Raw genomic sequence first — 11,555 nt, forward strand, 5'->3', positions numbered from 1 at the left:
GCCCCTCTTCCCTTGAGCCAAACACCACCCTGGAAGTTATGAACAAGAAACAAAATCCACGGGGGACTCGGGTCTACATGCTAGTCCTTTATTACAGAACTTGCAAAACTGTGCTTTATTATGAAAAATGTTCCACGTAAGAGGTTAATGGTTTTCAAACTAAAGCTGGCCCCATCGGTGTCCAGGATGAAAATAGCCTCCTGCTCCCTCGAAGCATCTTCTCAGCTTCCTGGGGGGCCCGTTCCCCATTCCTGCGGGAGGAGGGCGGCAAGCCCCAGGCTGGGCAGGCAGATACTTTCACTGTCCTCAGGCCTTCAGGGGCCCTTGGTCTCGAGGGTGGAAGAAGGGACGAACTGGCAAAAGAGAAGCTGCGGTTTCAGACCTGGAAAAAGCAGGAGGGCACCGTTTATGTCCAGGGTGACCCGGGCAGGCTGAGTTCGCGGCCAGCAGCAGAAGGCCACCTCCCGGGCTGAGCGGCACGCAGCCCCCTCTGTGGCCCGCAGCAGCCAGCGAGCCCCGGCGGCCTCACAAACTGGGCTGAAAATGCCCTTTTCTCCACCAGAATCCATTTCCGCAGAGAACATCATTACGCCGCCGAAGTACTCCAGGCAGCTTGAGGAGACGGCGCCACAAAATGGGAAGAGGCAGCGGCACCCCGACAACGCCCATCCCCCTGGTGCCTCAGTCTGCACCCATTTCCCTGCCCGCCTCCGGGGGCGACGCACGCTCACACCAGCCGCCCTCCCCTCGGCAGGGGCCACTCAGTGCTGGGGTCCCGGGCGCTGGAGAAGGAAACCAGCTGGTTCTGCTTCGGAAAATCCCTGCTAGTTTTTTGCGCGCAACACCTCTTGCGCGTGTGCCTTTCCGGGGCAGAAGGGGCAAAGGTCTTGGTCACAGTCCCACTTCTCTTCCTCCCCCCTTGCAACTAACCGCTGTTTGTATAAAGGAAGCGGTTGACTTTGTAGCTGACAAATGTGGAGGTGAAGTGCTTCTGGTCAAAATGATTCAGCAAGAAACCGCCCGGGCCGCCCCCCGCAGCAGCCCCGGGACGGCGGGCACTCACAGGGTGGGCAGGGGGGCTCTGCTCGCCCTCTGCTGCCTCGCCCTCTGCAGCCGCGGCCTGAGCACCAGCGGGGCTCCTGAGCGAGGTAAGACGGGGGCCCTGGGCGGCATGGCTGCGGGGTACGGGGGCTCCGGCCTAGGCTGTGGCTGCCTGTGCAGGCCTCAGGGAAGGGGGTCTGCAGATGCTGGGGACGAGGGAAGTATCTCGTGCGCCCCCACCCCCGGAATCTGTACATGGCCTGAGACCCCGCTGCCCGAGGGAGGCCCCACGGGGCCCGCGGGCACTGGGCTCAGGGCTCGGGGATGCGCCGCCCTCAGGCCGTTTCCACCTGGCCCCTCGCCCTTCCTGTGGGCGGCTGTCCTGTGACTTGCTTCCAGTGACCCTAGCAGTCGGCACTTGGGCACCTTCATCCTTCCAGCCACACCAGCGCTGGGGGAAGGGAGGCAGGAGACACAGAGGCCAGGAAATGGAGGCTCGGTGGGGTTAGGGGACCTGCCCAGGTCGCACAGCCAGACAGGGGCAGCCGTGCCCTCCCAGCGTGGCCCACAGGCCGTGGACCCTGGTGGGCACTTAGAGCCCCCCGCCGCCACTTAACCAGTGAGGTAGCTGGCACCAGAGGCTGGAGGGACCCACTGAAGTCACGTAGCCCCTGCCCGCTGCCCTCTGTGAAGGGGTCTGGAGTCTGGGCACAGGTGACCGAGTGGAGGGCGTTTGGACAGGACCAGAGACAGAGGGACAGGACCAGAGACAGAGAAACAGCCCCACAGCCTCTCAGGGGATGGCGGGCTCACACCCCTCATGGTGACACTGCCTCAGGCCATGGGACCATCTCAGGTGCCACCCTTGGGTGCAGGGGGATGGGACATGCTGCCCCCTCCCGCCCCCACGCCGTGAGACCTGGACCCTCCCAGGCCCCACAGAGGCCTCTCTGGGCCCTGTCCCAATTGGGCGACGTTTCTTCCTGTGCCCCCTACTTCCCTTCTGATGGCACAAGGCAGGGAAGAGCCGGGCGTTCAGACCGGAGGTGCCCACTCCTCCTTCCCACAGCATCAGTGGAGGGCTGGCTAGAGGGGCTGGGCGGCCGCCCTCACTGTGCTGGGATCTGGTCACTCACGGCTACTTGCCGGTTACTCTCCCAAGACCCTCCGCCTGCCTCGGCTCCCTCACCTAACGAAGCAGGGACAGTACTGGGCTGAGGGGGCTCCCGAGACGGGAGGCACCGGGCAATCGCCGGCGCCCTCCTGCTGGCAGGGCATCCTGGCCTCCGCTGCTGCCGGACGCTGGGCAAGCCCTCCCCAGGGCCTGGCCCTTCAGAGCTGCGCCTGCTCCGCGAGGAGGAGAGACAGGCCTCTCCTGCTGAGGGCCCCCTGGGCCGGCCGGTCTCCGTCACACCTGCTCACTGTCTGTCGCCAGACAGAGGGCCTGGCCGTGGCACCTGGAGCCTCCCCAAACCCCAGGCTTACCGTCTGTGAGGTGGGTGAGCAGGTGCATCCCCTGGGTCCTTGCATAGGCTTGACCGTGTGCGGACAGCGCGCCTCGCTGGGTCTGGCATGCTGACGGCCATAGCCCCCACCACACCCACCTGAGCCTGGAGGCGTTGTTTGGAGGCGCCTCACTGCGGGGGCTGAACGGACAGACCTCAGCCCAGCCCCAAGCTGCACCCACTGCGGCTCCACACCTCTCCCTGGCCTCCTCTTAGAGTGCATTCCAGAGCCTTCCATGAGGAGGCAGGGCACACAGGGACCCCGTGGGCAGTGCCCCACGCACAGGGCCTTCCGTGCCCCACCCTGTGCTGCGCCAACCTAGGCCCACAGGACCTGGGAAATGGCTCCTTGGCTTGCTCGGCCCTTTGGCCTGTGGCTGGAACTGAACGGCCTTCTTTCTCACCCCAGCGCCTCCCCTGGGAGGCCCCACCAGGCTGCACGGCACCCTCTGCTCCCCAGCGCACCCCCAGCCGAGCTCGCAGTGGCCCGGCTTCTGGTTCCCAGCAGCCATCACTGTCCCCCACACACACCAAGGCAACGTCCTCGGGTGCTGGCGGCGGGTCCAGGGGCGCCTGCCTCTCCTGGGGCAGCCACAGCTCAGCAGGGCCCTGTGGCCCCACTCACCCTCTGCTCTCTGGGGTCTCTTCTTTCCAGTGGGGGACTCCTGTTTGGCCTTAGCAACCCCCACTGCAGCCACACTGCTTCCCGTAAGAGCTTCATATCTCCTCACCACTACCCTGTGAGGCCAGTGCCACCCTCAGCCCCATTCTATGATGAGGACGCGGGGGCTCAGAGAGATGAAGCCACTTGCCCAGACTGCACAGCCTATAAGAGGCAGAGCTGGGATTCAAACTCTGGACATGTCGGTGGGTCGGGGCCAGGACTGAACAGCACCCAGGGAAACGCGTGCCCTCAGGAGGGTGGACTTACTTGGAGCCCCCAGAACACAGCCAGGGGCGTGGCTCCCTGGAGTTCACTGCACCGGCCCAGACTCACTGAACCCCGCCCCCACAAGAGGAGCAGAGGGGAGCAGGGCTCAGGGTGATGTCGCCAGGTGGGCAGAGTGGACGCCAGCACCCCCGGCCCTGAGGCACAGACCTCCGGACTGCGAGCTCCAGGAGCGGGGCACAGATGGGGCTCCTCCGCTGGGGCTCAGTGACGCTGGGCGGAAGCCCAAGAGTGCGTTTCAGGCAGCTGCCCAGGACACGACCCCATGTGACATGGGGCGGGGGCTCCAGCAGGGATGTCTGCGTTTGGCTCCTGGGCACCCTGGCCCCCTTCCTGGGAGCAGCTCCCAGCTGAGCTCCCGCCACCGCCCTGGCGCACGCAGGGGAACACACAGAGTGGCGGCGGGGAGTCTTGGCCTCCCCTGGGCACTCCCTCTGTCCCTTCCATGTCAAGGAACTCCAGCCCCCTCCCTGGGACCCCCAGGGCAGCCGACTGGGGAGGGGCATACGGGCGGGTCATCTCCTGGACACACGGCAGGTCCCAGGCCCCCTGCCCTCCACGGGGACACGTGTCCAGCACGCCTTAGTTCTTCAGCAAAGGGGTGTTTACCAGAACATCCACTGCTGGATTCTCTTGCCAACTGTGGTCAGGAAGTGGTTGTCCAGCACCTCAGGAGACTTAAAGCTGGGTGTTCCCATGAGCCCCTGCACGCACTGGTGGGCCTGTAAATGAAGCCCCGCTCAGGGAGGCCTGTAGGCAGGTCCAGTAAATCGGGTTTGTGTTGGTTCTGGCAACGTGGGGGTGGCCGTGGGAGCAGGCCAGGGTGCTGGAGTAGGAATCGGCTGAGACCTACAGGGAGTAGTAATTATTTTTAAGCAAGAATCACCAGAAGGCTTCCTCGAAGCTCTGCCTCCCACTCTGATAGGGGAGGCGAGACTCCTAGACTTCCGTGCACCGTGGGTGCTGGAAAAGGGCGAGGGGGACTTTACAGAGAGGACAGCCAGGGAGCCCAATGGTGCAGCCGGACAGCCGAGGCGCCTGCAGGGCCCTCTGGGTCCTGCTTCCTGAGGCCGGCCAGCTGCCCAGGGCCAGCGGCGGGCAGGTTCCGCCTCCAGGCCCCAGGAGCTGACTCCTGCCGCCGTTCCCGCCCTAGTGCCAGCCTCCCAGCCCGCTGTCTGAGGACAGTGATGTGCACTGAGTGGGCACCAGCTCTCAGCGAGCTGGAGTCCGGATGCCCCAGGGCTGGAGCTCAGCGGTCCCTGCAAGTCCTCCGGCCTTTTGCATCCACATCCCCTGGGAGTGGCCCTTAGTCACAGGGCCGCCACCACCATAACCTTCCTTCCGAGTCCCCGGCCCCCAATCTCCTGCCATCCGAGTCACTCCTGTCGCGACCAGCAGAAGAGCCATTTCTCTCCACAAGCAGGCAGGAGGTCCTGTGAGGTCATCCTCCGGCCGGTGTGGCAGGGCCTGCCCTGGGAGCCATCCCGCGTGCCTTTTCCTGGTACACGCTGCCAGTCCGGCCCGTGTGGGTCCGCCCGCCTCCATCCTCACTGGTCTGGGGCCCTCCATGCCCCTGGCATTGGGGGGCTGTGCCCAGGGTTGCATCCGGTGGGGCTGCCTGCTCTCTGCGCTCAGGGGAGGCGGCCTGGGGTGTGCCAGGGAGCAACAGGGAGTCGCCTCATCTGGGGGCGTTGCTCTTCCTCGGAGCCTGGCCTGCGCCCATCCCAGCTGTTTCTACGGAGAAGGCTCCACTTCTCAGGAACCTGCTCCTCCACCAACTGTCCTATCAGCTCACGTCAGCCTCGCGTCACCATGCCGGCAGCATTAGACACAGCCCCCTCTGCTCACCCCCACACCCAGCTCCAGCCGGGCCCTGTCGGTGCCGCCTCACACTCAGGCCTCCACCGCCTCCTCCATCATGTCCACAGTCTTGAGGCTCCTGCTCCCAGCCTGCCTCCCCCAGGCCCTTTCCATGCCAGGTTCCCGTCACCTCCTGGAACCTGCCCTGGCCGGTGGGGGGCCCCCAATGTGAAGCATCTTGACGTCTCCATAGCACCTCCCAGGAGTACTTCCTGAGTGAGGTAAAGAGCATGGTTTTTAGAATTAGTCAGACCCGGTTTAAATACGCCCTGCACCCCCTGAGGCCCCGGTCTCCTCGCCTGTGGCATCGAGATACCCTGCCAGCCTGCAGAGGTGGGAGAAGAGGAGACCGCAGAGCACATGGACTGCCCTGCCCCGACTCCAGCGCGGCAGCCCCAGGCCCCGACCAGAGGGCAGCCCGAGGCTCCGGGGCGGGGTACAGCCTCCCCAGGTGCCTTCCTCCCCGGGGAGGCACGGGGACGTTTGCTCGTCAGGATCCGCTTCCTTGTTGATTTCTCTTGAAGAATCAACTCAAAATAGGCTTGACTTCTCAACTATTTTCCCATTAAAATGGAGCTTTTAGTGTTTGTTTAAGACAACTGGGATGAAGCCTTACTAACGTGAAGCCTAAGTTTTAGGAAACACATAGTTAAAAATAAGTCCACTTCAATATTTTTCATAACCTTTTTGTGACTTTACTGAAAACACTTAGGAACTGACGTCATCTGTCTGGAAGGGACATTCACCTGGTGTTCGGCCTCATCTACTTTCACTTCATTTTTTTATTCCTGTTAAATTCAAGCAAAATTCATACTTTTTTTAAAAGTTAAAAGTAGCTACCTTTGAGATAATTGAGAGTGATTTCTAATTTTTTGTTGCTGTATTTTTCAAATTTCCAACCAAAAATAGGTAAGCTTATATAATCAGAAAAAGCCGTAAATGTACTTTTTACAGAGACAAAATGTAGGTAGACCCATAGACCCCACGAAGCAGAAGGCCCGGGCGTCCGGCAGCACACATGCCAGACTCCTGGCTTGCACAAAGGTTGCTTCTTCCTTTCTCTGCTCTTTACACCACAGCCCTGAGAAGAAAGCAAGCTGTTTCCCAAGAGTTTTTTGTTGAAACTGAAGCTACTCTCGGCTGCCTGTGTCACGTCCAGGTTCATGAAGAGCAGCCCTTGGCCCGGCCCCTCACCCACAGCAGAGGTGCTACGCGGGCCCACCTGGGGCGGTGCCCACCGCTGGTGCTGGAGGAACGAACAGAAGCAGCTTTCCTTGCTCCTGGCTCCAGAAACCCGCGTGCAGCTCCAGCCCCGCTCCTTCGGGAGTGTCCTAGGAGGGCCGGATCGCCACAGGGGGCACCTGAGGGAGGAAAAGCTATGGGGAAGCTCACACCCGCAGATGTGCCAGCCCTCTGCAGACGGTGGTACACGTCCGGGGCCCTAAACATGTGCTGGCCACAGCGCTCTGCCCAGGCACCTCCCTCAGCGGGCAGGAGATGGGCTGGCCGAGGCCTGCGTCCCAGTTCTCACACTCGGTGGGAGCCGTGTGGGCTCACGTCAGATGGCTGGGCTTCAGCGTGGGCTTCGTGCAGACCTCGCTGGGAGGAAGCGATGGCCTCCTCTGGACCCTCACTCTAAGCAGATAAGGTCCCCGACACCGTGGCCAGGACCCTCACTGAGCTGAGCTTCCGGCCCCTCTTCCCCTCTGTTACCCTAGGCCGGTCCCCTGGGCGCTTTCACCACAGCTGGGGCCTCGTGGACGGTCTGTTTCAGGCCGCTGTCTCCCTGTACGGTGTCTCCCCCTCCTCCCCCGAGGGCTCCGTCCCCCAGGGCTCTTGGGCACCCTGCCGACCAGCCAGAGCAGGCTCACATGGTGGAGCCCCACACAGTTCAGGGCCTGGCTCCCACATCCCAGAGCAAGGAACCCCCATCTGTCAGCGCCCATGAGGGGGGCTCCGTGGACCCCGTGGGGCAGCGTGGCCAGCTCCAGAAGAACGCTTCCGTTACAGCCCCAGGCTCTGTCCAGTCCATGCTGCTGCTTCCCCCCTGAAGCTTCGATCTCTTCCCAGCCCAGGAGACAGCAGGCATCTCACCTCCCGGCGTCCCTCGCTGCAGCTGCCTTCTCAGATGGCGGGCGTCTGCAGCCCAGGCACCGCTGGGTCTCCAGTCTCGGCCAGTTTGTCCCCGAGGAGGCCGGGGTCCACAGGCCAGCACTGGCCTCCCGCCTCTCCACACTCCCAGTCACGTCGAAACCCACTTCCCCGGCTGAGTGCCGACTGTGCACCACAGGCCCTCCGGAGGCCACGCCGGGGAACACAGCACAAGCCCCTGAGCGGCACGGTCTGGTGGGACCCCACACAAGGACACGACGCTCCCGTCCACACCGGCCAGGAGGCAGCCACAGCCATGTATGGCCGTGAGCATGTGAGCTGGCCATGCTGCTGAGGAGCTGAACCCACACTACATCACTTCAGCTCATGGAATAAAACAGCCGGCATGGCTGGCGCCCCCTATGGGCCAGCTGCCCATCTCCCGCACGCTAATATTTCAGGAAAATCTGGGGGGAGGTCCTAATGAAGAGAAGCCACTTACAAACCTGAAAACCCTCTTCTTATCACTCCCACCACCCAGTTGCTTTAGATTTTCCCCGGAAACTTTTAATTTGTTGTTACTTTAATGTACAAGTAGTCTACGTCCACCATAGAACAACTGATGAACAGAGAAACCTACATTCGCCACCGTTCCCTCGTTGCTCTGGAGCCCATGGGGCTTCTTTATTCTTATTTTCTTTACAATCAAATCCCAAGTTCATACCCTGACTTAGCACACGGGCCTTGTCTCCTCACCAGCCACGCTGGCCCCGAGCCCCATGGCCCACCACTGGCACCCAGGCGCCGGTCTGGATGCACGGGGGGCATCTGAACCCTGCCCAGCACAGACCCTGCACGGCGCCTGTCTGCTGCACATCTTCCTTGCCTGGCTGTTCATGGACCACGAGCTCCCCCCGCAGAAGCCTCTGCACGGCCTGGGCGGCCAGCACGCGTGAGCGAGAGGGCGAGGCCCGAGTTGGGCTCCCAAGCCAGGGCCCCGCATCAGCCCAGGCTCTGCCTCTGCGGTCTGCCCGCAGAGGGGGCCTGGAGCAGAGGACAGGGGTCTGCCTGGCCTGTCAGACACAGGGGGACGCCCCTCCTGTTGCCTCCCCCCTCGGTCATCCAAACATGGGCCTCCCGGCACAGGAAGGGTGGGACAGATGGAAGAAACCCTGTTCCACCCGCCCTTCACCATGTACCAGCTGCGCAGTGGCACTGGGGGGACGTGGTCGCCCAGGCCCGGCCCCCATCCTCAGACTTGAACCCAACGGTGCAGAGGGACGCAGCACATGAGGGGCACCAGGGGCTCGGCACAAGGAGGGGCCCCCGGGAGCAGGGCCCCCAGGCGGACTGTCCCAGAACCTGGAAGCAGGCAGATTCTGACCAGTTGCTGAGGGGCAGGCTGGCAGCAGCCTCCTTACAGGGAGAAGGCAGGACGGGCCTTTGGCCACCTCCCCAGGGACAAGCTGGGGGCTGCGGCCAGATGCTGACCTCAAAGGCCAACTGCAGTGACTTCTCCTAATGCCCCAAGGCTGCTTCCTGTTCAGAGGCCCTGCCACCCAGGGTCGGTTTCAGGTTTTTTGTCATACATGCTGGGTTCTGGAAGAGGCTGTGTGGTCAGGGACGGGGAACAGGACTCTATCTTATTCATCATTGTCCCACCCACTGCATCTGATCCTCAGCTCCGAGCAGGAAGGAACCAGAGGTCACAACACCTGTACTATAAGGGGAGGGTGGGTGGGCAGGGGCAGGGGTGAGAGGAAGGTGGATGGTTCTGGGCCACACTGGGAGCAGAGAGAACGGAGGGCTGAGACGTGGCACCCAAGCCCAAGGCCCTGCCCACCACAGTGATGTCTGTTCTCTGCTTCTCAGACTTTTGCTCCCAGATCCTCAACTCGAGTGTGAAGCCAGGCTTTCCCAAAGCAATAGAGACCAATGACCCCGGAGTCCACAGGGCGGCCAGACACAGTGCCGAGAAGTTCAACAACTGCAGCAATGACGTCTTTCTGTTCAGGGAGTCCCGCGTCAGCAGGGCCCTGGTCCAGGTGAGGGTCGGGGACCCCTGGGGGCTAGGCTCCTAGCGCCCCACAGAGAACCCCCACCCAGCTAGCGGCAGTCACACATAGCCCAGGCCCCCCGGGCAGAGCAAAAGGCCCTGAGCCGCTCATTGAAGCCATGCGGGCTGGCCCAGAGCTGGGTAACGGTACAGAGTGGGGTGGGCAGGGTGGTGAAGGTGCTGGGGCAGCCCCGCCAGGGCTGGTGGTCCTCCGGATGCGGAGCTCTGGGCAGGAAGATGTCCCAGGATGGGACGCACCGCAGCCTCGCCCAGGATGGAGCACTGCCGTGGGCAAGAATTAGATGAGGGGCAGGACGGGCAGGCGGGTGGGTCCCAGGGCACCTCTGCCAAGTCCCAGACAGTCCCGCCCCGCCACTCACTCCCGTTTCCAGGGGACACTGGGCATCTTTTCCACCTGTCTTCATGCCCCATCCTGGACCCAGTTAACACAGGCCTGGCCCTTTGCTCTCCTTAGATAGTGAACGGCTTGAAATACGTGCTGAGCTTGGAGATTGGCAGGACTACTTGCAAGAAAACCAAGCACCCCAGTCTGGACAGCTGCAACTTTCAGACCAACCACACCCTGCAGCGGGTAAGCAACGGCTAGTCCCCCGCCTGCCCCTGCAGCCCAGGCTCTGTCCCCACCCTGCCCGCTCTCCAGGCCCCAGGGACCACCACCTTCATCACCTCTCTGCCCAAAGGTCCCAGATCCCCCGAATCGGCCGGGCCTCCCCATGTCCAGGTGGTGCCCACAGACACAGAGAGGCCCTCCACCACCCACCCTCCACTCCCTCACTCCCCGAGAGGCAAACAGAGATTCCCAACAACTCAGAAACTATATATGTACACATACACATGCAGGCAGACAGCAATGTAGCAAGATTTAAGAATTTGCAAATAAAGGCCAAAAGTATATATTACCAAACCATTCTCTCAGCTTTTCTGTAGATTTGAAATTTTCCAAAATAAAAAACTCAGGGCAGGGGAAGAATTCCCCATAAGGAAAACACATGTGCACACACACGTACACATACATGCAGGCACATGCCTGCACATACATGCACATATACATATAAACACATGCAGACACAGCCCCACAGGCAGCAGCTCTGGGCACCTTGCAGCCTGAGGGCAGCCCATGCAGGCGGGTGGCCTCTGTGGCCCTCAGGAGCCTCCCCAGTGAGCCCCTCTTTGTTTCAGACTCTGAGCTGCTACTCCGAAGTCTGGGTCGTCCCCTGGCTGCAGAAGTGCGAGGTGCCAGTTCTCCTCTGTCACTGATGCACCCAGACCACCAGTGACGATCTGTGCCGATCCACAGCTCCTGTGCCGTTTGTTGCCCTCAGTCATGGCCCTGCTCCCTGCTGTCACAGACCCCCGGGGCCTTCCCCAGGTTGCAAGACGGAGGTGCCCATGGGTCCGTGACAGAGCAGCCGGGGTGGCAGGCACTGCCCATGGTAACATGCACTATGTTGCACTTTCTTCTGGACTTAGCTGCTTGTACCAGTGCTGTGCGCCACAACTCGGTCTGAACATGAGGGACTGAGTCCTCTGACGGGTATTATTCGGGCCCCACTAAGGGGCCCCCACCCACCCGATCACCCCGAGGTCCCAGGCTCGCCCACAGAAGGCCAGAGATGCATCTTTTGTGTGAAGTGGTTCCCGCACGAGGCAGCGGCCCCAGCCCACCGTCGGGCATCTTGACCTTTTGTGGGTGAATGAAGTCATGAGTAAATACATTAAGAACCAGCCGTCTCAAAGCCATGGCTGTTGCTTTACCTGATAAGGGAGAGTCAAGAGGTGAGGTGAGCCCTGTGGGCGCTCCACCATCGGGTGGTCTGACAAGTCTAAGTCGCTCCCAGAAAGCCCCTCGGGGGCTTTCCCAGCCGCTAGCAGCTAGCTACACCAGAGTGAAGACCGGCGTCTGGCCACACGGCGGACCCGCAGGGTAGGCGGCACCGCCCGCAGGCGCCCACCTGCTGCTCTGCTTCTCCTGACTGGGGGCCCTCCACCCACATGCTCGCTGCTGCTTCTGAGGCTCAGCTTATGCGCAGCT

The 11,555-nt window shown here is 62.0% G+C and overlaps 1 protein-coding gene across 1 annotated transcript; it reads left to right on the forward strand.

The window, feature by feature from the left end:
- Positions 1-869: 869 nt before the first annotated feature.
- CST7 (cystatin F) lies at positions 870-11,327 on the forward strand. Its single transcript, XM_036908698.2, has 4 exons — positions 870-1,148; positions 9,319-9,491; positions 9,978-10,094; positions 10,703-11,327. Exons 1-4 carry the CDS (start codon positions 1,001-1,003, stop codon positions 10,778-10,780), a joined length of 516 nt encoding a protein of 171 aa, XP_036764593.2. The 5' UTR covers positions 870-1,000; the 3' UTR covers positions 10,781-11,327.
- The last annotated feature ends 228 nt before the right edge of the window (positions 11,328-11,555 follow it).

Source organism: Manis pentadactyla, chromosome 14 (assembly GCF_030020395.1).
Source record: "Manis pentadactyla isolate mManPen7 chromosome 14, mManPen7.hap1, whole genome shotgun sequence".
Taxonomy (NCBI): domain Eukaryota; kingdom Metazoa; phylum Chordata; class Mammalia; order Pholidota; family Manidae; genus Manis; species Manis pentadactyla.

What these genes read in the sequence shown, in the direction of transcription:
- CST7 (XM_036908698.2), top strand. Translation starts at nt 1,001, where the DNA reads ATGATTCAGCAAGAAACCGCCCGGGCCGCCCCCCGCAGCAGCCCCGGG. An exon ending in TCAGCAGGGCCCTGGTCCAG is followed by an intron (nt 9,492 to 9,977) that starts GTGAGGGTCGGG and finishes TGCTCTCCTTAG; the next exon opens with ATAGTGAACGGCTTGAAATA. An exon ending in CCAACCACACCCTGCAGCGG is followed by an intron (nt 10,095 to 10,702) that starts GTAAGCAACGGC and finishes TCTTTGTTTCAG; the next exon opens with ACTCTGAGCTGCTACTCCGA.